Source organism: Lepus europaeus, chromosome 1 (genome assembly GCF_033115175.1).
Source record: "Lepus europaeus isolate LE1 chromosome 1, mLepTim1.pri, whole genome shotgun sequence".
Lineage (NCBI taxonomy): Eukaryota > Metazoa > Chordata > Mammalia > Lagomorpha > Leporidae > Lepus > Lepus europaeus.
Window position 1 is genome coordinate 144,221,183 of NC_084827.1, and position 24,691 is coordinate 144,245,873.

Below are 24,691 nucleotides of genomic sequence, written 5' to 3' on the forward strand. Positions count from 1 at the left end.
CAAGAGGCGGCAATCCAGCCTTCACACCTCGGGCCCCTGAAGTCGGGTTTTTTCCGCCGGGCGCTTCCTTTTCCTCGGTTGCTCAGGGAGACAGCGGGACGCCACTGGCTCCGCGCCCCGGCGCTCCCGCCCACGCTTCTGCGCAGCCGCGGGCTCGCCTGGCCACGCCCCCGCCTGCTCGGGCAACGAGTCCCGCCCCTTCCACCTCCCACTTCCTGGTAACCGCGCTCCTCTGCGCTGCCTCCTCGGGACTTGATTGGCTGCTGTGGCAGCCGCTAACGGCTGCGGAGTTTAAACCCGGCTCCGGCCGCGACTCCGCGCCGACCCCCTGGAACCGGGTGGTGGTGCCCTGCGCTGACTGAGCGGTGAGTGAGTGACCTGTGACACCTGGTGTGACTGTCCCGGATCTGGCGGGGGGTCCGTGCCTGGCGCTGTCGGCCCGCCCTCCGGGACCCGGGCCGCGGCGGCTCGCAGAGAGGGGCTGGGTGGCGGAGTGCTTGTTTGGGGTCTGAGTGGCTGCCTCCTGTCTCCGGGATTTGAGCGCCCAGGTGGGCGAGGGAGGGAGCCGCCGAAGATCAGCTCCTGAGGGCAGCGAGTTCTGTCCTCGTGGCTGCTCTGCTCTCTGCTTTTGGAAGTTTCCAGCCCCCTGTGAGCGCGCCTTGGGTATCTGCGGGGCGACGATTTCGAGGGAGCCCTCTGCCGAGGGGCGCCGGTTCTGAGGAGGCCAGGGGGTGGTGGGAGGCTGGGGAGGACTTGGGACCGGAGCCGGGTCTTCTCCATGGTCGGGTAGGATTTGGGTACTGAAAGAGGGACGACGGGTTTTCTAGAAGAATTGGATGTGGAACTGCGTGTGTGAGATGCAGGGGTTTTCATGGCGTGTCTGTGTGCCTCTGTGTTCTGCTGTCTATGGAGTAGTGGTCGTTGATGTAAAGTTGCTTGGAGAGACTTCTAGAAGAAGTATTGAGCCTGAATGTTCGAGGGTTCCCAGCTTAACTTAGTCCCCACTGCAGACTTCTCTTCTAAAACCATCTCCGCATTGTTTGCTTGACACCTCCCAACATCTGCCCAGCGCGGTGGGAAGAGACACACTGGAAGGCTGGGCAGTCTTTACAACTGGGAAAGAACAGGGCAGGGTAAGGATCATCAGACACGCGAGAGGAGGGAGTTGCAGTTTGAAATGTCCTTGGAAGGTGACATTTGAAGAAGGTGACACTTGGAGGAGCCTTGAAGAGGTGTCTCAATAGTGAATAACCAAGATAAAGGACGTGAGCGTGAAGAGTGCCTGGCCGTATGCCAGGAACGTTTAGATCGTGGTGGCCAGTGTGGCCTGAGGGACGTGAGCTGAGGAGAGTGATGGGGGAAAAGGCAGATCATGGAGAAACAGCTAGACCATTGTAAGGACTTTGGCGAGAAATGGGAATTATTGGAGAGCTGTCGATTGTGCAGACAAATCCACTTTAGGAAGGACAGCCATGGAAGTAGGAAAACAGGGTATTGCAATAATTCAGGTGAAATATGATCGTGCCTTGTCTGAGTTGGTAGCAATAGATGCACTGAGAAGTGATCATATTCAGAATATATTGTGAGGGTAAATTGGGATGTCGGATTTTTGGCTTGAGCAGCTGGAAGGATAGATTGCCATTAACTGAAAAGGGAAAGGCTCTGAGTGAGGGAGGCCTGGGCAGGTTAAATTTGATATGCCTATTTTATTTTTTTTTAAAGATTTATTTATTTATTTGAAAGAGTTACACAGAGAAGGAGAGGCAGAGAGAGAGAGAGATCTTCCAACCGCTGGTTCACTCCCCAACTGGCTGCAATGGCTGGAGCTGTGCTGATCTGAAGCCAGGAGCCAGGAGCTTGCTCTGGGTCTCCTACATGGGAGCAGGGGCCCACAGAGTTACGCTCTCTTCTACTGCTTTCCCAGGCCATAGCAGAGAGCTGGATCAAAAGTGGAGCAGCCAGGACTCAAACCGGCGCCCATATGGGATGCTGGCACTGCAGGCGGTGGCTTTACCCACTAGGCCACAGCACTGGTCCCTATACATCTATTTTAGATATCCAAGTGGACCATGGAATAGTCATCTGTACGAATCCAGGGACATTCCGGAGAGAGATTCAAACCATACATTTGGCATCTGAATGTTATTGTAAGTCATGAAGCTGAAGTAGTATTGGACCTCTACTAAGAGAGGAGGTCCAAGTAATGAACCTGGCGTAGAACCTGTAAGAAACTGAGAAAGAACTGTCAGGTAGGAAAAAAGCCCCAAGAGTATGGTGTTCTGGAAGCCAAGGAAAGATAATTTTTGAGGAAGGAGAAACTAACCATGCCAGAGGCTGCTGAGAATTGATCACTCGAATTTTGGTTTTTTTTTAAAGATTTATTTATTTACTTGAAAGTCCAGAGTTACACAGAGAGAGAGGAGATGCATAGAGGTGTTCCATCTGCTGGTTCACTCCCCAATTGGCTGCAACCACTGGAATTATGCCGATCTGAAGCCAGGAGCCAGGAGCTTCCTCCAGGTCTCCCACACAGGTGCAGGGGCCCAAGGACTTGGGCCATCTTCTACTGCTTTTCCAGGCCATAGCAGAGAGCTGGTTCAGAAGTGGAGCAGAGTTGGGACTCGAACCGGCACCCACACAGGATGCGGGCACTGCAGGCAGTGGCTTTACTCCCTATGCCACAGCGTCGGCCCCTGATCATTAGAATTTAGCAGCAGTGGGCATAGGGGACCTTGGCAAAAGCCGTTTTGGTGGAGTGTTGAGAGGGAAAGCCTGACTGAAGTAGGTGTATGGGAGAATTGGAAACTGAATACAGATAAGCTCTGCGGAGAGTTGGAAGGCTAGTGAAGTGGGAAGCAGTGCGGTTGCTTTCACAGATTGGGAACGTCTGGCTCGCAGGCCGTGTAAGGCTTGCAAAATCATTTGTGCTGGTCCTGCCAAGGCAACCGAGTCCAAGGCAGGACTGGGAATTCAGTAGGTCTATGGCGGGCTAATTTTCTCAGTTGATAATTTTGTATGGCCTGCAAATGATGTTAATAAATTTCCAGATTTAGAGAAATGGTTCCCTACCCCTCTTTGCGATGAGTAGCAGTGTGCTTGTACGCTGATGAGAATGAGCCGATGGAGGAGGAAGAATCTGATGATGTAAGGGAGAGAGTTGTTGGAGGGATGTCTTGAGAAGGCCAGAAGGCGAGAGATCTAGTGCAGGCACTAGGTAGGAACACAGATAACCACAGGAGAGGAGATAAATGCACAGAGACAGATGACAGGAAATTTGAGAAATCCTCTGCAGGTTGCTTTCCTCAGGGAGAACAACAATGAGCCAGGATATGAAACCATCAGCTAATAAAGAGGAGTGGCCCAGCAGTTGATAGGTGAGGATAGCAGTGAGGGGCGGGACCTCCCAGGAGGACCCGTGATCTGCAAGCAGGAGTGCAGTGCAGCCTTGCTGTAGGGCTGTGGGAGGAAGAGCAGTGCCCCCTCGCCACCCCCTCGACGGGGCAGCAGGGCAGGCTGCAGCCCCAGCACGCAGGCTCCTTCAAGAAGATGAAGGGAACGCTCAGATAAGAGATTGGAGCCATAGACGTTTTGTTGATGATGGGTTTTGAGTTCAGAGGACTTCCTAAGTTGGGCCAGAGTGAACTAAGGAGACTGTGTCCGTTTCCTGTGGCTTCCCTTCCAAAGGAGGTGGCTTCAAACAGCAGACGCGTGTTTTCTCACAGTCTGTAATCAAGAGGTCTGGGGGACATGCTCCCGATGGAGTCTCCAGGGAAACTGAGAAAGAACTGTCAGGTAGGAAAAAAGCCCCAAGAGTATGGTGTTCTGGAAGCCAAGGAAAGATAATTTTTGAGGAAGGAGAAACTAACCATGCCAGAGGCTGCTGAGAATTGATCACTCGAATTTTGTTTTTTTTTAAAGATTTATTTATTTACTTGAAAGTCCAGAGTTACACAGAGAGAGAGGAGATGCATAGAGGTGTTCCATCTGCTGGTTCACTCAGTCCTTGCTTTCAGCTTCTGGTGGCTGCTGGCAGTCACTGGTGTGCGGCTACATCACTCCAGTCTCCGCCCTCACCCTGAGGGTGCTTGTGATGGCCTTAAAGGCGTACCTCCATAATCCGGGATAATCTCTCACTACAGGAGCCTCAATTTAATCAAAACTGAAAGGTTTGAATAAAAAAAACCTCAAGTATCTTTTTTTTCAATTAGTCTACTTTAAGCTACTTTTGATGAACTTAAAGCCTTCCTATTTTATGCATGAGATTTTGTAGACAATTATGTACAAAAAAGGTATATTTTAAGTTGTGATTATTTTAAGGGTATCTATCAGTTACCCATTTATTTTTATTAATCAATGCTATGTTTTCTTTTCCTTCTTTCCTTTCCTATTGTTGGTTTTTTTTTTTTTTTTTTTTTTCCTTTCACTTCAGTGATGGAGTCCCCGGTCATGGAAACTGATTCAGTTACTTCAGGAATTAAGAGATATGTAAAAGACAAAAAAATTTCAAGGACTACTAAATTGAATGTTTCTCTTGCTTCAAAAATCAAAACAAAAATAATAAGTAAGTACTTTCAGTTTTACTTTTTCCTGGAGAACTGATATGTTTGTATCTTATTCTACCAAACATAAAAATTACTAAGATGAGTTTTTTAATTAGCAATGTCTTTCTTGTATTTGATCCTTCCTATGCCATTCAGCTCCTTTAGTTGGGTGGTTTTGATGATCTACCCTGGGACAGCTGAATATGCAGCCGTGAGATTGAGATGGCCCCAAACAGCCACCTCCTATACTGCAAAGAAAACACTGATGTGACTTTTCTACAGAAAAGCTAAAAAGAGTAGCAGAGTGTTCTGACATGTTCTGGCAACTGGTTGATGGCTAACCTGGAGGTGGTTAGCCCATGTCGGTGATTTGATGCCGCCAGAGTTCATCATGAGAACAAAAGCAGCCTTGAAAGTGCGATTTCATGAATTCTGGAATTAAGGTGTTAGAGGCTGGCGCCGGCACTGTGGCGCAGTGAGTAAGGCTGCCGCCTGCAGTGCTGGCATCCCATATGGGTGCAGGTTCGAGTCCTGGCGGCTCCATTTCCAATCTGGATCTCTGCTATGGCCTGAGAAAGCACTGGAAGATGGCCTGCACCCATATGGGAGGCCCAAAAGAAGCTCCTGGCTCCTGGCTTCAGATCGGCCCAGCTCTGGCCATTGCAGCCATGTGGGGAGTGAACCAGTGGATGGAAAACCTCTCTCTCCCTGCCTCTGCCTTTCAAAGAAGTGCTTGGGCCACTGCCACCCACATGAGAGACTTGGGTGGAGCTCCTGGCTTCTGGCTTTGACCTGGACCCACCCTGGCTTTGCAGCTGTTTGGCAGATGGAAGACTCCTCTCTCTCTCTCCTCCACCTTCCCTCTCTTTCTCTCTCTCTTTGTCTCTCCCTCTCTCTCTGATGTTCTGCATTTGAAGTAAATAGTAACTCTTTATTATTATTATTTAAATTTTTAAAATTTATTTGAAAGGCAGAGTTACAGAGAGGGGGAATCAGAGAGACGGAAAGGACTGGAGCTGAGCTTATCCAAAGCCAGGAACCAGGAGCTTCTTCTGGGTTTCCAACGTGGGTGCAGGGGCCCAAGCACTTGGGCCATTTTCCACTGCTTTCCCAGGCCATAGCAGAGAGCTGGATTGGAGGTGGAGCAGCCAGGACTTGAACCCACACCCATATGGGAAGCCAGCATTGCAGGGGTTAGCTTTACCTGCTGTGGCACAGTGCTGGCCCCCTAAGTAAATCTTAAAAATATATATATACATCTAGAAATAAGAGGATCTTTTAGATGAAGGTGGAAATTCTTACAGGATTTAATAATTGGGTAAACTTTGCAGTAAGGATGCCCCTGTTCACTCAAGGTTTAAGAAATGGACTTTGGGAACATTAACTCTTTTTTTTTTAAAGATTTATTTATTTATTTGAAAGTCAAAGTTACACAGAGAGAGAAAAGGCAGAGAGAGAGAGAGAGGTCTTCCATTTGATGATTCACTCCCCAATTGGCTGCAACGGCCGGAGCCGTGCCGATCCGAAGCCAGGAGCTGCTTCTGGGTCTCCCACGTGGGTGCAGGGGCCCAAGGATTTGGGCCATCTCCTACTGCTTTCCCAGGCCACAGCAGAGAGCTGGATTGGAAAAGAAGCAGCCGGGACTGGAACCGGCGCCCTTATGGATGCTGGCGCCTCAGGCCAGGGTGTTAACTCATTGCACCACAATGATGCCCCAGGAGCATTAATTTTATTCACTTCTGAAGTCACAGAAACTGCCTTAAAAATTTTCATAGATTAGCAACCCTAACTCCTGTGGGACATCTGTTAGAACTGCAGGATCAATTTTTCTATTCTGCTAGCCTAGTCAAGGCAGGAAGGAGGGTAGGGCAACAAGTGTAAGAGTTAGTTTTTTGGGTTTTTTTTTGACAGGCAGAGTTAGACAGTGAGAGAGAGAGAGACAGAGAGAAAGGTCTTTCTTTTTTCCGTTGGTTCACCCCCCAGTGACAGCTACGGCTGGCGCGCTGCGGCCAGCGCACTGTGCTCATCCAAAGCCAGGAGCCAGGTGCTTCCTCCTGGTCTCCCATGCGGGTGCAGGGCCCAAGGACCTGGGCCATCCTTCACTGTACTCCCGGGCCACAGCAGAGAGCTAGACTGGAAGAGGAGCAACAGGGACAGAATCCGGTGCCCCAACCGGGACTAGAACCCGGGGTGCTGGCGCTGCAGGCGGAGGATTAGCCTAGTGAGCCACATGAGTGATTTCATTATGCAGAATATGACGTTTACACTGCAGTCTTCTTATTCCCTACCCTACACATTTTGCATTCCTCCTAACTTTTGTTCTTCATCTCCTATCTAGCCTTTGTTTCTTTTTTAATTTAATTAAATTTTTAAAGGGATTTTTAAAAAAATTTTTTTTTATTAAACTTTTATTTAATGAATATAAATTTCCAAAGTACAGCTTATGGGTTACAATGGCTTCCCCCTCCCAAAACTTCCCTCCCACCCACAACCCTCCCCTTTCCCGCTCCCTCTCCCCTTCCAGTCACATCATGATTCATTTTCAATTCTCTTTATATACAGAAGATCAGTTTAGTATATATTAGGTAAAGATTTCAACAGTTTGCCCCCACATAGCAACACAAAGTGAAAAAAAAAATACTGTTGGAGTACTAGTTATAGCACTAAATAAGAGTGTACAGCACATTAAAGACAGAGATCCTACATAATATTTTTTTTAATTAATTAATTTGCTATGCCATTTCCAATTTAACACCAGGGTTTTTTTTTTTTTCCAATTATCTTTATATACAGAAGATTGATTCAGTATATAATTAGTAAAGATCACATCAGTTTGTACCCATGCAGAAATGCAAAGTATAAAAATTACTGTTTCAGTACTAGTTATAGCATCACTGCACATTAGATAACACATTAAAGACAGATCCCACATGGGATGTAAGTACACAGTGACTCCTGTTGCTGACTTAACAATTTGACACTCCTGTTCATGGCGTCAGTAATCTCCCTAGGCTCTAGTCATAAGTTGCCAGGGCTATGGAAGCCTTTAGAGTTCGCTGACTTTGATCTTATTCCGATAGGGTCATAGTCAAAGTGGAAGTTCTCTCCTCCCTTCGGAGAAAGGTACCTCCTTCTTTGATGGCCCCGTTCTTTCCACTGGGATCTCACTCACAGAGATCTTTCATTTAGGTCTTCTTTTTTTTTTTCTTTTCCATGGTATCTTGGCTTTCCATGCCTACAATACTCTCATGGGCTCTTCAGCCAGATCCGAATGCCTTAAGGGCTGATTCTGAGGCCAGAGTGTTGTTTAGGACGCCTGCCATTCTATGAGTCTGCTGTGTATCCCGTTTCCCATGTTGGATCTTTCTCTCCCTTTTTAATTCTATCAGTTAGTATTAGCAGACACTTGTCTTGTTTGTGTGATCCCTTTGACTCTTAGACCTATCAGAGCCATCAATTGTGAACTGAAATTAATCACTTGGACTAGTGAGGTGGCATTGGTACATGCCACCTTGATGGGATTGTATTGGAATCCCCTGGTACATTTCTAACTCCATCATTTGCGGCAAGTCAGATTGTGCATGTCCCAAATTGTACATCTCCTCCCTCTCTTTTTCCCCTCTTAAATTTAACAGGGATCACTTTTCAGTTAAAATTTAAACACCTAAGAATAATTGTGTGTTAATTACAGAGTTCAACCACTAGTACTAGAACAACAACAATAACAACAACAACAAATACTAAAAAGGATAAAGTATTACATTGTACATCTAGAGCCAGGACAAGAGCTGATAAGGTCATAGTTTCTTATAGTGTCCATTTCACTTCCACAGGTTTCCCCTTTGGTGCTCAGTTGTCGCCGATCAGGGAAAACAAATGAAATTTGTCTCTTTGGGACTGGCTTAATTCACTCAGCATGATGTTTTCCAGATTCCTCCATCTTGTTGCAAATGACTGGGTTTCATTGTTTCTTACTGCTGTATAGTATTCTATGGAGTACATGTCCCATAATTTCTTTATCCAGTCTACTGTTGATGGGCATTTGGGTTGGTTCCAGGTCTTAGCTATTGTGAATTGAGCTGCAATAAACATTAATGTGCAGATGGCTTTTTTATTAGCCAAATTAATTTCCTTTGGGTAAATTCCAAGGAGTAGGATGGCTGGGTTGTATGGTAGGGTTATGTTCAGGTTTCTGAGGAATCTCCAGACTGACTTCCATAGTGGCTTAACCAGTTTGCATTCCCACCAACAGTGGTTTAGTGTCCCTTTTTCCCCACATCTTCTCCAGCATCTGTTGTTGGTAGATTTCTGAATGTGAGCCATTCTCACCGGGATGAGGTGAAACCTCATTGTGGTTTTGATTTGCATTTCTCTGATGGCTAGTGATCTTGAACATTTTTTCATGTGTCTGTTGGCCATTTGGATTTCCTCTTTTGAAAAATGTCTGTTGAGGTCCTTGGCCCATCTCTTAAGTGGGTTGTTTGTTCTGTTGTTGTGGATTTTCTTGATTTCTTTGTAGATTCTGGTTATCAACCCTTTATCTGTAGTATAGTTTGCAAATATTTTTTCCCATTCTGTCGGTTGCCTCTTCACTCTCCTGACTGTTTCTTTTGAAGTACAGAAACTTCTCAATTTGATGCAATCCCAAATGTTAATTTTGGTTTTGACTGCCTGTGCTCCTGGGGTCTTTTCCAAGAAGTCTTTGCCTGTACCTATATCTTGCAGGTTTTCTCCAATGCTCTCTAATAATTTGATGGTTTCGGGTCATAGATTTAAGTCTTTAATCCATGTTGAGTTAATTTTTTGTAAGGTGAAAGGTATGGGTCTTGCTTCAAGCTTCTGCACGTGGAAATCCAATTTTCCCAGCACCATTTATTGAATAGGCTGTCCTTATTCCAGGGATTAGTTTTGAATCTTTGATCAAATATAAGTTGGCTGTAGATATTTGGATTGATTTCTGGTGTTTCTATTTTGTTCCATTGGTCTATTCTTCTGTTTCTGTAGCAGTACCATGCTGTTTTGATAACAACTGCCCTGTAGTATGTCCTGAAATCTGGTATTGTGATGCCTCCGGCTTTGTTTTTGTTGTGCAAGATTGCTTTAGCTATTTGAGGTCTCCTGTGTCTCCATATGAATTTCAGCATCATTTTTTCCAGATCTGAGAAGAAGGTCTTTGGTATCTTGATTGGTATTGCATTGAATGTATAAATTGCTTTTGGGAGAATAGACATTTTGATGATATTGATTCTTCCAATCCATGAGCATGGAAGATTCCTCCATTTTTTGGTATCCTCTTCTATTTCTTTCTTTAAGGTTTTGTAGTTTTCATCGTAGAGATCTTTAATATCCTTGGTTAAGTTTATTCCAAGGTATTTGATTGTTTTTGTAGCTATTGTGAATGGGATTGATCTTAGAAGTTCTTCCTCAGCCGTGGCATTGCCTGTGTATACAAAGGCTGTTGATTTTTGTGCATTGATTTTATATCCTGCTACTTTGCCAAACTCTTCGATGAGCTCCAGTAGTCTCTTAGTAGAGTCCTTTGGGTCCCCTAAATAAAGAGTGATATCATCTGCAAAGAGGGATAGTTTGAGTTCTTCCTTCCCAATTTGTATCCCTTTAATTTCTTTTTCTTGCCTAATAGCTCTGGCTAGAACTTCCAGAACTATATTGAATAGCAGTGGTGAGAGAGGGCATCCCTGTCTGGTACCAGATCTCAGCGGAAATGCTTCCAACTTTTCCCCATTCAATAGGATGTTGGCCGTGGGTTTTTCATAAATTGCTTTCATTGTATTGAGGAATGTTCCGTCCATACCCAGTTTGCTTAGAGTTTTCATCATGAAAGGGTGTTGTATTTTATCAAATGCTTTCTCTGCATCTATTGAGAGAATCATATGGTTTTTCTTCTGCAGTCTGTTAATATAGTGTATTACATTGATTGTTTTGCGAACGTTGAACCATCCCTGCATACCAGGGATAAATCCCACTTGGTCTGGGTGGATGATCTTTCTGATGTGTTGTTGCATTCTATTGGCCAGAGTTTTATTGAGTATTTTTGCATCTATGTTCATCAGGGATATTGGTCTGTAATTCTCTTTCAATGCTGCATCTTTTTCCGGCTTAGGAATTAAGGTGATGCTGGCTTCATAGAAAGAATTTGGGAGGATTCCCTCTTTTTCGATTGTTTTGAATAGTTTGAGAAGAATTGGAGTTAGTTCTTCTCTAAATGTCTGGTAGAACTCAGCAGTGAATCCATCTGGTCCTGGGCTTTTCTTTGTTGGGAGGGCCTTTATTACTGTTTCAATTTCTGTGTCAGTTATGGGTCTGTTTAGGTTTTCTATGTCTTCCTGGCTCAATTTAGGTAGGTTGTATGTGTCCAAGAACCTGTCCATTTCTGATAGATTTCCCTGTTTGCTGGCATACAAGTCCTTGTAGTAATTTCTGATGATTCTTTTTATTTCTGTGGCGTCTGTTGTTACGTTTCCCTTTTCATCTCTGATCCTATTGATTTGGGTCTTTTCTTTTTTTAGTGAGTTGGGCCAATGGGGTGTCAATTTTGTTTATTTTTTCAAAAAACCAGCTCCTCGTTTGGCTGATTTTTTGTAATGTTCTTTTGGATTCAATCCTGTTGATTTCTTCTTTGATTTTAATTATTTCTCTTCTCCTACTGGGTTTGGGTTTGGTTTGCTGCAGATTTTCTAGATCCTTGAGATGACTTGAAAGCTCATCTATTTGGTGCCTTTCCAATTTCTTGATGTAGGCACCTATTGATATAAACTTTCCTCTTAACACTGCTTTTGTTGTATCCCAGAGGTTTTGGTATGTTGTGCTTTTATCCTCATTTACTTCCAGAAAATTTTTGATTTCTCTTTTAATTTCTTCTATGACCCATTGTTCATTCAGGAGCATGTTGTTCAACCTCCATGTGTTTACACGTGTTCTAGGGATTCCCGAGTTGCTAATTTCCAGTTTCATTCCTTTGTGGTCTGAGAAGCTGCATGGTATGATTCTAATTCTTTTGAATTTGTTGAGACTTGCTTTATGGCCTAGTATGTGGTCAATCCTAGAGAAGGTTCCATGTACTGCTGAGAAGAATGTAAAGTCCTTAGATGTAGGATGAAATGTTCTGTAGATATCTGTTAGATCCATTTGGGCTATAGTGTCATTTAAATCTACTGTCTCCTTGTTGATCTTCTGTCCTGATGATCTGTCTATCTCTGAGAGTGGAGTATTGAAGTCCCCCAGTACTATTGTATTGGGGTTTAAGTCTCCCTTTAAGTCCCTTAACAAGTCTTTTAAATAAGCTGGTGCCCTGTAATTAGGTGCATATACATTGATAATCGTTATATCTTCCTGTTGAATGGATCCCTTAATCATTATATAGTGCCCCTCTTTGTCTCTCCTAACAGTTTTTGTGGTAAAGTTTATGTTGTCCGATATTAAGATGGCTACGCCCGCTCTTTTTTCATTTCTGTTGGCATGGTATATATTTTTCCAGCCTTTCACTTTTAGTCTGTATGCATCATTGTTGGAAAGATGAGTTTCTTGTAAGCAGCAAAAAGATGGGTTTTGTTCTTTAACCCAGTCAGCCAATCGGTGTCTTTTAACTGGACAGTTCAAGCCATTAACATTCAATGTGACTATTGAGAAGGAGTAACTTTGCCCTGTCATTTGCCAAAGATTTTTTCTAATATATGGTTTGAGACTCCTGTGATCTTTTGCTGTGAGGTTTCCTTCCTTTATCTTCTTTCATATTGGCTACCGTGTTTCTGTGTTTCTGTATGTAAGACATCTTTAAGCATCTTTTGCATGGCAGGACGAGTGGCAACAAATTCTTTCAGTTTCTGTTTGCTGTGAAAAGTCTTTATTTCACCTTCATTCACAAATGAGAGCTTTGCAGGATATAATATTCTGGGCTGGCAGTTTTTCTCTCTTAGTACCTGGGCTATATCTCGCCATTCTCTCCTAGCTTGTAGGGTTTCTGATGAGAAGTCAGCTGTGAGTCTAATTGGAGATCCTCTGAGAGTAATCTGGCGTTTCTCTCTTGCACATTTTAGGATCTTTTCTTTATGTTTCACTGAGGTGAGTTTGATTATGACGTGTCGTGGTGAGGATCTCTTTTGATCATGTTTATTAGGGGTTCTATGAGCTTCCTGTACTAGGATGTCTCTGTCCTTCTCCAAACCTGGGAAATTTTCTGCTAGTATCTCACTAAAAAGGCCTTCTAATCCTTTCTCCCTCTCCATGCCTTCAGGAACTCCTAGAACCCAAATGTTGGGTTTTTTAATAGTATCCTGTAGATTCCTGACAGTATTTTTTAGATTTCTGATTTCTTCTTCTTTTCTTTGATTTGACTGTTTCCTTTCCTGTTCTCTGTCTTCTAATTCCGATATTCTCTCTTCTGCTTCACCCATTCTGTTTTTAAGGCTTTCTAATGCATTTGTCATTTGATCTATTGAGTTCTTCATTTCATTGTGGTTTTTTGTCACTATCTCAGTTTCATGTTCTACTAGTTGTTTCATTTCATTTTGACTCCTCCTTAATATTTCATTTTCACGAGAGAGATTTTCTATCTTGTCCATTAAGGATTTCTGTAGTTCAAGAATTTGTTTTTGAGAACTTCTTAATGTTCTTATCAATTTTTTGAGATCTGCTTCTTGCATTTCCTCTATCTCTTCATCTTCATAATCTTGCATTGGCGTGTCTTGTTCATTTGGAGGCATCATAGTGTCTTCCTTGCTCTTGTTACCTTGGCTTGTACATTTGTTGTTTGGCATGTTGGAGATAATTTATGGTTTTTTTTTTTTTTTTTTTGCTGTGGTGTTTTTTTTTCTCGTTATACTATGCCTCTAAGTGGGCTGTCTGCTGTATTATTTTCTTTTGTTCTAACTTTTAGTTAAAATTACAAAATGAAACGCATTTTGTCTGAAGTAGTTTTACTAAGGAATATGAAAATTGATTTAGTCATGATATAAGTTCAATACTAACTCTTAAAAAAATCTTTTTACAGACAATTCTTCTATTTTCAAAATTTCTCTAAAGCACAACAACAGGGCATTAGCTCAGGCTCTTAGTAGAGAGAAGGAGAATTCTCGAAGAATTACAACTGAGAAGATGCTGTTGCAAAAAGAAGTGGAGAAACTGAATTTTGAGAATACATTTCTTCGTCTAAAGCTAAATAACTTGGTATGGAAGCTATATTGGTTTTGAATTTTAAATTATAACTAAAATATTTTAACTTATTATTGAAACTTTAAAAATATGTTTTCAGTCCTAAATGGTTCTAGAGAATTAGTAAAAATCAGTATCCCATGTAAATCTATGTTAAAGGACAAATTGCTAATGTGTAATAAGACGTCTTGAATCTATTCCAGTGTGTGCTTGTGTGTTGTGTAAACCAGTGGGATACTTTGATCAACATTTGATTCTTATCAGAAACAAAGTTTAGTTCATTAATACATTTTTAAAAGATGGGAATAATTCCCTCAGTGAACAGAAAGGAGGGGAGTTTTTCCTTTAATCTCAGCATTTTGTTGGCCATAAACCAAATCAAATGAAGACTGTAGTTATTATTTCTTCCAAATTCCAGCTCTGTGCAGACAGAGCAGTGAGAGCCAATGATTAGCTAGGTAGTAACTATAGATCTAAATCGAAGATGAGTGGGAAAAATGGAAAAATGACCTACTGTACTTGAAGGTTAAAATCCTGTGGCTGACCAACTATATTTACTTGCTATGTAGTATGTTGTTATGAGAAGAAGAAAAATGGTTGTAGAAAAATTTATAACTGATGTCTCAAAAGCATTCAAAATGTCTGTTTTTATATACATGGTTATTTTGACTACATAGTAAGCCTTTTAGGTCAATGTGGTCTCTACTAGAAAATAATTGAGTTTTCTCATGGTGAAGGTGTTCATAAATGCATGGTATTATAATAAACTGTAAATCTTAACTCATTAAAAGTTGTCTTTATTTTATATATTCAGAATAAGAAGCTTATAGAAATAGAAGCACTCATGAACAATAACTTAATAACCGCAATTGAAATGAGCAGTCTTTCTGAGGTAAGGAGAATTGATGTGTGAATCATGTCATATTTTACCATTACCTGGGATAGCTGAGATTCGTTAAGTAGCATCAAGGTTGGAGATCCAATTTTCAAACTTTTTGCAAAGAAATGATGATAACAATTTTAGCTGGCTAACAGCACATTGTTATTTTCTATGATTGGTTATGAAATTATTATATAAAAATTAGATCTTATTAAAGGTAATAGGATTGAATAGCTTACTGATGTATATTGTCCCCTAAACAGACTCAGAAACATAAAAGACATTAGTAGAAAGGTAGCATTTAAAATTAGGAAAGAATTTATGTTATGGTGAAAATGGTAGTTCTTTGTTAACTTTACTTCTATGAATATTAGTTGCTTAGGAAAATATCTTCTATGATTAGCTTAATTGAATTGCCTGTCCTTAGATAATTCAGGTTTTATTTGTTTGTTTTTAACTTCTTGCCCAAAACAAAGTACTATTTTATTTTGGCCTCTGCTGATATTTACAAAATTTGGATTCTGTGATGTCTGCTAAAAACATGAAAATAGATCACCATAGTTTGGTAGGTTTCCAAAGCATAGTGAAATTCCATGAAAATCTTACGTAGCCTTGTGAATAAATTCCCTTGTAGCGTATGTATGTATATAATATATATATATATAAAATTTACTTTTTCCCAGGAAACCTTTTATTTAAGGAATACCAACTTCATGCGTTTCATAAGTACAATTTTAGAAACGTAGTGGTTCTTCCCACCATAATTTGGGAAGCACAGAGAGAGCTCCCATGTGCTGGGGGTCTTCTGCCTGAATGCCTGCAAGAGCTGGGCCTGGGTCAGGTCAGGGCTGCAGCTGGGATCCAGGAATTCAGTGCAGGTTTCCGGTGTAGGTGGCAGACACCCAACAACTGGCACCATCATCTGCTGTCTCTATATTGGCAGAAAGATGGACTTAGGGAGCTGAAGGTTAGAATCAAACCCACATACTTTGACATGGGACGTGAGTATCTTAACTGGTATCTTATCTGCTAGGCTGAACACACTCCCCATTCACCCACTGATTTGCTCAGAGTTAATAATTTTTGTCTGTGTTATATTTCCCCAGTTGACTAATTTTGTGTACTTGGGGTTTTCTCTTTTTCCCACTATCTTAGGCTGCTTGCAGCTTTTCTATTTTATTTAATTTTGAATTTTACTATTTTATGTGTTTAGTATTTTGGCGTTTCAAAGTTACTGTTTTTTGCTTTTATCTTTAGTATGTTTTCTTTCACTTTTTCCAAATCCATGCATATTAGGGGGTCTTCAGACTGTTCATGGAAAATGTCTATTATGAAAAAACTTTGCATGTAATTCAAGATTTTTTTGCACCAACATTAACTTCTTAATTCTATTTTCTATGAACTTATTGGTTTCTCTATAATAACTAATATGATTTAATCAAATTAGAGACGTTGTTTCCTTCCTTTTTTTCTTCTTTTCAAAACAGTTCCATCAGAGTCCTTTTCCACTGCCAGGTAGCAAGAAGAAAGGAATTGGTAAACAGTGCAAGTTGATGCGTCTTCCATTTGCAAGGTAATTGCTTTACAACTTGGTTAAATATTGACTATTAAACTTCTACGCTAGAAGAAGGTACATTGGACTATGAATAGCTTTTATTTGGTTTGCTTCCTTGAAACATACAGAAACATTTAGCATAAATAATAAATTTATTTTTAACATAACACCAGTCAACATTACATTATGACACTGCAGTTGTAAAATGTGATGAGATGTTAATAAGAGGGGAAGCTGAATGTGGTATATTGATTGTGACAAATACATCATACCAATATGCTAATAATAGGGGAAGCTTGGTGTGGGATATATGGGAACTCTGTTATACCACCCTTAGTGGAGAAGAGTGGAATAAAGTTTCTTGTCTTTGCACAAGAAGGAATTCAGGCATAACGCAGTAGTGGTAAGCAAAATAGCAAGGTTTAATGTGGTAGGGCACATGTCAGACAGATGGGCACTTCTCCAGATGGGATGTGAAAAAGAGTACCCAACCATTCAGACCGGGATAAGCAGGATTACGTAGTTTGAAGAAGGGAGTTCACCTGACAAACCAGGCAGGTGTCTCAGCAAAGAACTGAGAGAGCTGAGCTGAGAAAAATATGCTGCTAGGCCATCTGGGCATCTCAAGAGAGAGAGCTGAGCTGAAATATACCTGCTAGGCCAGGTGTGCATCTCAGGACAGGACGAGAGCACAGTCTGTATTCAGACTGGGGCTTATAAGGGGATGGGGTCCAGTTCTTCCTGCCGTTTTTCTTTCCCCTTCTCCCATCTTTCCTGGACAAAGGGTTTGCTGAACGTGCAGTTGATAAAATTTCTCCCAAGGTTTTGTTATCCAGTATTGTCAGACTGGGTAGCCCACCTGGCACCCGGCGAAGGAGATTCCTGTAGGATGCCTTCCTTGGGAGAGGGCTGTGAGGTTTTATTACCCAATGTTATCAGGCCACATTTCCCACTTGGGGCTGGGCAGAGAAGATTCTCCTGGAGTCCTTCCTTGCGAAAAGACTGGGACTGATAAGGTACGCAATCAGGGAGGTAAGATTAGGCTCATAAACTAAATACCATGCCCACCCTTGCCCCTACCTTATCTCACCTGTATCCATCCACCTGCCAGTCAGACTGTAACCATTCTCCTTTTGGAAGTGAATAAGAGGTCTGGAGCTCACTGAGCCTGTCCATTTTTGCCATGGCTCCTGGCCCTTCTGCCTGCCCCTGGCCTGCCCCCTAAGATTTTAGTATGGAGCTTCCTGTTTAATCTTTCTAACCCACTCTCCTTTAATAAGGCACTCACATTCCTGTGTGTTTCTCTCTCTAAATAAATCTCAAACCTTACCAGGTTGTCTGCTTCGTGGCAAGGACCCCAAAATATTAATTTTGGCTTAGGCTCCCCTGTAACAGGACCAGCTGTAAAGTTATTGGGGTAGGAACAGGACTTTGCAGTGTGAAATACTGGGCTACTCCCCAGGTGTGCTTCTCAGGCTGCTAGAAGCTGCTTCGTTCCTTTCTGCAGGTGCTTTGTTTTCCTTAGGGCCCACTCACACACATGGGCTAATTTCTAACCTTCTACCTAGCACTACTTCACAATGTTTGTTTTGTAAATTTAAAGCTATTCTGAAATAAGTTTTTTTTTTGTTTTTTTTGTTTTTTTTTTTTTTTAAAGAAAGAGGATCTGGTAGAATTCAGTTTCCAACTTTGATTTTCCACAGTCGCTTGAGAGGAGAGATGCACATGTGGACTCGGTTGTATGGGCTTGAATTACTACTGATTGAGAGTTGCAGAGATTTTATGTAACATAATCAGTGCAGCTTTTGTGTGCATTGTACATATTCAGGCTTTATTAACCTACAGTTGTCGCCTAAGGAGGGAATGAGATGGTCCGTGGTGTCATACTATAGGTTGTGTCTCTGGGACTCCGAGGAGACTTAACCTTCATGCAGTAACCAAGTCCTTCTGTAATATCCTGCCATTTTTCATTATTTTCTTCCTGGTCGCTTTTGGCCTCATGTGTCTTTCTAGGCAAATTTGAATCTGTTTCTACCTTTTTCTGTCTTGCATATTGCCCCAAGCTTTAAAATTAGCTTCTAGTTTTGCTATTTTCCCGCTGTCTAAAATTTTTACCTCTTGATTAATTTGATTATAAGTCATAGACAGCACCCTATTTTCAATCTGTCTTACTAAAGGATAGTCATTGAGGCCTAAAGAGATGAAATGACTTGATGAATTAATAGCATTGACTGAAATCTTCATGTCTTTTTAGTGTTCATTTTATTATATAACTTATGCTTTTATTTAAGTGTACTATATATTTAAATACCATCTGTACCATAGTAAAACAACTCTTTTTTTCAACTTTTATTTAAGAAATATAAATTTCCAAAGTACAGCTTTTGGATTAAAGTGGATTTTCCCCCCATAACCTCCCTCTCACCCGCAACCATCCCATCTCCCACTCCCTTTTCCATCCCATTCACATCAAGATTCATTTTCAATTATCTTTATACACAGAAGATCAACTTAGTGTATACTAAGTAAAGATTTCAACAGACTGAACCCACCAAGACACACAAAGTATAGAGTACTGTTTGAGTAGTAGTTTTACCATTAATTCACATAGTACAACACATTAAGGACAGAGGTCCTACATGGGGAGTAGGTGCACAGTGACTCCTGTTACAGTAAAACAACTTTTCATATCTATTATGTATGTCACTTTTTGTTCATTCTACTTTGTTACATTGATGGACCTATTATGTATACCATTACCACTTAATACCACTACATTTTAATTGCTATAGGATTAAAATAGTAAATTTTGTTGTCTTTCTGGTCCTTGGATCTTTTTCAAAAACACATTGACTGTCAATCACGTATACACGTATTTCATATAGACAAGGAAATTGAACGTGAACTTGCCTTCCTAAAAGTTTGATTGTGTTTTTAAGTGAAGTTTTGTTTGCTTCTGCTTACTTCTAAGTAATCCTATGATAATTTTTTGTTTCTTGCATTTCTCCAATCTTTATCTTCATTCTAGTATTGAAGTGTTATGTTCTTTTAGGGATGTCATGCTTTCTGTATTCTTGTTTCTTGAAATGCTGTAGGTTCTTTAGTCATTTGTGGAGATTAGTTGTTATTGTTTTTTGTTTGTTTGTTTTTTGACAGGCAGAATGGACAGTGAGAGAGACAGAGAGAAAGGTCTTCCTTTTTTCCGTTGGTTCACTCCCAATGGCCTCCACGGCCAGCGCGCTGCGGCCGGTGCACTGCACTGACCCGAAGCCAGGAGCCAGGCGGCTTCTCCTGGTCTCCCATGTGGGTGCAAGGCCCAAGGACCTGGGCCATCCTCCATTGCACTCCCGGGCCACAGCAGAGAGCTGGCCTGGAAGAAGAGCAACCGGGACAGAATCCGGCACCCCAACCGGGACTAGAACCCCGGGGTGCCGGCACCGCAGGAGGATTAGCCTATTGAGCCGTGGTGCCGGCATTATTGTTTTCTTTTTTCTTCCCTGTGATGCCATTTATCTTTGGACTATGCCTTTGCAGATTAGTGGAGTATCTGCTTTTTGAGTGAATACCCAGAAACATGTGCTGTTTGTGGTCAGGAAGCTCTGTTCAGTGCTCCAGGGTGAGGGGAGTGTCCAAGGTGACACCCAAGTTGGGTGTGGTAAATTCTTTTTTGGGGGGCCGGCACTGTGGCATAGTGGGTAAAGCCACTGCCTACAGTGCCAACATCCCATATGGGTGCTGGTTCATGTCCCGGCTGTTCTATTTCCAATCCAGCTCTCTGCTATATCCTCAGAAAGCAGTAGAAGATGGCTCAAGCCCTTGGGCACCTGCACCCACGTGGGAGACCCTGGGGAAGCTCTTGGCTTCAGATCTGCACAGCTCTGGCCATTGCAGCCAATTGGGGAGTGAACCAGCAGATGGAAGACCTCTCTCTCTCTCTCTCTCTCTCTGCCTCTCCTCTTTCTGGGGGAAAAAAAAAAAAACTTTTTTAATCAGAGAGGCGGTTTCTTCAGGTCTGTTGGCATAGTCTCATGCCCACCTCTTCTCCTCCAAGGAGATCAATGGCTGGGCACAGCCCTAGTGGGTACAGTATTCATCCATGCCACCACCAGAACCACAGAAAGGATCCATGCAGTCCTTACTGTGAGCATGGATCCCACAGCAATGACCCTCACCAGGAAATCTGGGAGCCCTGAGCGTGTGGAGCCAACCACGCTCTGCGCCCTCCCATGCAGATAAAGTGTTTTCACAGTCCCAGCACACGAGGCTCCCACAGACAGTAGCACCTGCCCCCTGTCAATTCTCCCAGCCAGTCTAGGCGTCTCTCCTCTGCAGGTAGCTGGGCACAGCTGTTACATATGTTCCAAAATGGCACCTGCCCTCTCTTGGCTGTTATCAGGAAGCCAGTGCCGGGTGGTCAGGGAGAGAAAAACGTACTTCCCCCCACCTTTTTTTTCCCTCTAGGTTGGCAGGTACACTGTCCCCCACAGGGCTCCAAGCCAGACACACGCCATGCTCTTTCCACAGCTTTATCACCAGTCACTTGGGCTGCTGCAGTCTGGTCTCAGCTCATCCAAGGCTGTTGCAGAGGCTCTCAGCTGCTGGGGTCTTGGGTTTTGCACATCAGCACCCTCCATTGAGGTCCACAGTGTCACTCAAATTTGCATGGAGCTTCCTCTGCAGTTTTCTCCCTTTTTCCTTAGATGCACTCTCCACTTTTTTTTTTTTTTTATCTTCCCCTAGATTAGGGCAGTAAGCTACGTTCCTATTCTACCATCTTGAAAACCTTCCTCTGCTTTTTGGCTATTAGGAATAATGCTGCTGTAAACATATACAAAATTGTATGTATGCATGTACTTTCAATTTTCGTGAATATATGACTAGGAGTGGAATTGCTGGGTCGTATCGTAATTTTCTTTAACTTTTGGAGAAACTGCCAAATTGTTTTCCTATGATGTTACACTATTTTATGTAATACAGCAAGTATTAGGGTACCAGTTTGAAATGTATCCTTTTGATTCTAGCCATCCTGGTAAGTATGAAGTGGTATCTCATTATGTTTTTTTTTTTTTTTGTATTTCTCTGATGACCAGTGATGTCAAGTACTTTTCTTGTACTTATTGGTCACTTATAGATCAAGATCATTCTCTGTGGACTATCATTTCCCCTCAGCTTTAACCATGTTTCCATGGTGCTTCATATGTTGAATAATATTGAATCATATCTGGACATTTTGAATTCTGCCTTGTAGAAAATCTGGATTCTGTTGTGTTTCTCCAAAGGGTTTTGATATTTTAATTTTAGTAGGCAGTAACTTGTCTGAACCTAAATATCTTGCTGCCTGTGATGAGCAACATCTTGTCTCATTTCAGTGTTTTTTTTTTTTTTTTTTCAATCCTTAACTGAGCAGCTGTTTCTTCCTCAGAAGCCAGCTAGAGATTTGTGAAGCATTCGTGCACAAATTTGGGGCCGCTTCCTCTACCTCTTTGGTCTGGTATACCCTCCTGTCACTTTATAGCTGCTGCAGTCGCCCTGAATTCCGACCTTAACCTCATGAGACGGGGCTTCTTATTTTGGATGTGGGACCGACTGAGGCCGAAAACACTGGGAAATTCCCCCTTCTTCCAAGCCCCATCCTCCTAGCATCTCTTTCTCTCTCCATTGACTTCTAGTGTTTGTTTTTTAAATATTGTGTCCATTATTTACATTCATCATTTCTGGTAGGATTGGTTTGATAGTCACTGTTTGGTCATTACCAGAAGCAAAACCCTGTTTATTTTTGTTAACTTGTTTCCATAAGTGTGTAGAAGTTTCTTTCGAGTGGATATTATACTAGTAATTGTCTTTACATTTTTGACATTTTTCTCCCAATAAATTATTTTAAAATGATTTATTTGGGGTGCAAGGCAAAATATTGTTGGGAGGATATTACTCCTCATTCTTTGAGTTCAAGGATGTCCATTTATTAAATTATTTTTGTGAATTTCTGTCTTTTTTACTACCCTAGACATATGGCTTTAGTTTACAATTGGGTGAGGAGCGTCTGGGCTGCAGGTGTGTAAGGCCTGAGAAGTCATTTGGTCTGGCCCTGCCAAAGCAACTGCAAGGCAGGACTCAAAATTCAAGAAATCTAGAGCAGGATCATTTGCTATAAATATGCAAGTGGCTCTTGGGAGATAAAAGATTCCCCACCTCTGGTTTACATGGATACCTCTTGGAAGCAACTAATTATTATTACGTACACAACTATGTGCATCAAAGGGTCTTCACAAAGTTCAAGTGGAGTGCATATTATGAAAAATTATGCATGGATTTCAAAATATTTTATACCAAAATAAATATTTTAATTGGTTTTCCACAAACTTTTTGAAGTTCCATTATAAAATTAAACTTATTAGAAATCAAAGGAAGAATTTCAGATATTTGATAAGACTAATTATAGGAAAAGTATGCATATTATACATGATTATTAAGTATGTTTGGATTTTTATTCATTTCATTAGTAGTTGTCTTCCAGTAGCTTAACTGGTGACTATACGAGTTCTTGTCTTTTGGAGCCACTACAGCCATGGGGATAAACAGCATTATTCTCTCACTCTGTGTTCTGTATTACTAAAAGCTACTTGTTTCCTTACCCTGAGTGCCTTCACTGGACATGAAAAGGTACCAGAGTGGTTTTGTGCTTGAATCTTAAATGGAATACAACATGAAGTACCCATGCAAGTTTTAAAATCATTTTTGTAAAATGCAAATTCCTCATTTCATTCCCACTTACCTTTAGAGTTCCGTTAACTTCAAATGATGATGATGATGGTGATGATAAAGAGAAAATGCAGAGTAATAAGTCTGTTATATCAAAGACACCACCTGATATTCCCTCTTCAGTATCAACAAGGCAATCTTTATCAATTCAGTATAATTTGGAAGAGTTACTTCAGAAAGAAAATAATCAGAATGTGTATGATTTAGATGACCCAAGACATTTTTCTCCTATTGTGGATATACTTCCCAAAGGTGAGATTGTTTTAAAAATTTGTTTTGAGTGTCAGTATTAAATAGTAGCATTCAGGGGGCTGACATTGTGGTATAGCAGTTAGAGCCCTCGCCTGCAACATTGGCATCCTATATGGGCATTGGTTCACATCCCAGCTGCTCCACTTCCAATCCAGCTCCCTGCTAGTGGCCTGGGAAAGAGGCGGAAGGTGGCCCAAGTGTTTGGGCCCCTGCTACCCATGTGGGAACCTGAATGAGGCTTCTGGCTTCGGCTTAACCCAGTACTGGCCATTGCAGCCATCTGGGGAGTGAAGCAGCGAACGGAAGAGCTCTCTCTGACTCTCCCTCCTTCTCTGACTTTGACTTTCAAATAATTAAGTAAATCTTAAAAGGAAAAATTTTCTTGAGGATAATGATGTACAAATAGTTAATAAGCTGCCTGTTACAGCTAACTTATGCCATTTAAACTACTAATAAAAATTTTAACTTAAAACTAAATATTCTCACCACTGTCAGGCCCACAGTAGTTCATACTGTTACTCTGGAAGCAGCATTTAAAAATGTGTGGGCCTGGGGCCAATGTTCTGTGAGGTGGGTTAAACTGCTACCTATGATGCCAGCTTCTTGTATGAGCACAGGTTTGAGTCCCAGCTGCTCCACTTCTGATCCAGCTCCCTGTTAATGTGCCTAAAAAAGCAGCAGAAGATGACCCAAGTGCTTGGGGCTCTGCCACTCACATGGGGAGACCTTCATGAAATTTCAGGCTCCTGACTTCTGTCTGGCTCAACTCCATCATGGCCATCTGGGGAGTGAACCAACTGGTAAAAGATCTCTCTCTCTCTCTCTCTCTCTCTCTCTCCTCTGCCTTTCAAATAAATAAAATCTTTGAAAAATAACAAGTGGTCTTAAAGAGCTTGTCTTGGTATGCTAACTTGTGAATTGAAAGATACCATTTATTTTAGTTAGTTTTGCCCTCTCCTTTCATAGATAATGAACCTTGGGGAAGGGCGTAGATAGGTATAATTATAACCAGTTAGTGAAAATTTGATCCTGGTTAATGACCAAGCCCCCTCCCCCCCAAAAAAAAAAAGACACATTTTTATTTACATGGTATTCTTCAATGATACTCCTATGGTACAGCCTGCTGTGCTTATGTAATTTGTCATAGATTGTCACATAGGAGTATGTAACCACAACTAAATTGAATTTAGAATTTAGAATCACTAGTCCTTTTTGAAAACTTGTGTGAGTTCATGTGTATACGTGCATACATACACATGAGTTATATAAATGTTAGCTATATTATCTAGTAGGCTTTTGATAGTAGTCCTTTTCAAAGTTATAGGTTCACCTGCTAGCCTTCTTCTACTCTACAAATACATGTTAATGACTCGACTGTTTGGTTGTACTCTATTCTAGGGTTGGGGCTCAGGCAGAGTCTGAGTATACATTTTTTTTTTTTTTTAGGAGTTATTTATTTATTTGAAAGGCAGAGATACAGAGAGAGAAGGAGAAAGAGAGAGAGAGAGAGATCTTCCATTTGCTGGTTCATTCCCC

The 24,691-nt window shown here is 41.7% G+C and overlaps 1 protein-coding gene across 1 annotated transcript in view; it reads left to right on the forward strand.

Moving 5' to 3' along the window:
* Window positions 1–255: 255 nt before the first annotated feature.
* Window positions 256–24,691, forward strand: part of SGO2 (shugoshin 2) — a 40,457-nt gene continuing 16,021 nt past the window's right edge. Inside the window, exons 1-6 of the mRNA XM_062189725.1 lie at window positions 256–365; window positions 4,430–4,561; window positions 13,549–13,724; window positions 14,524–14,601; window positions 16,077–16,162; window positions 22,923–23,155. Coding sequence (XP_062045709.1) covers window positions 4,432–4,561; window positions 13,549–13,724; window positions 14,524–14,601; window positions 16,077–16,162; window positions 22,923–23,155 — 703 coding nt within the window. The 5' untranslated portion in view covers window positions 256–365; window positions 4,430–4,431. The remainder of the gene's footprint in view (window positions 366–4,429; window positions 4,562–13,548; window positions 13,725–14,523; window positions 14,602–16,076; window positions 16,163–22,922; window positions 23,156–24,691) is intronic.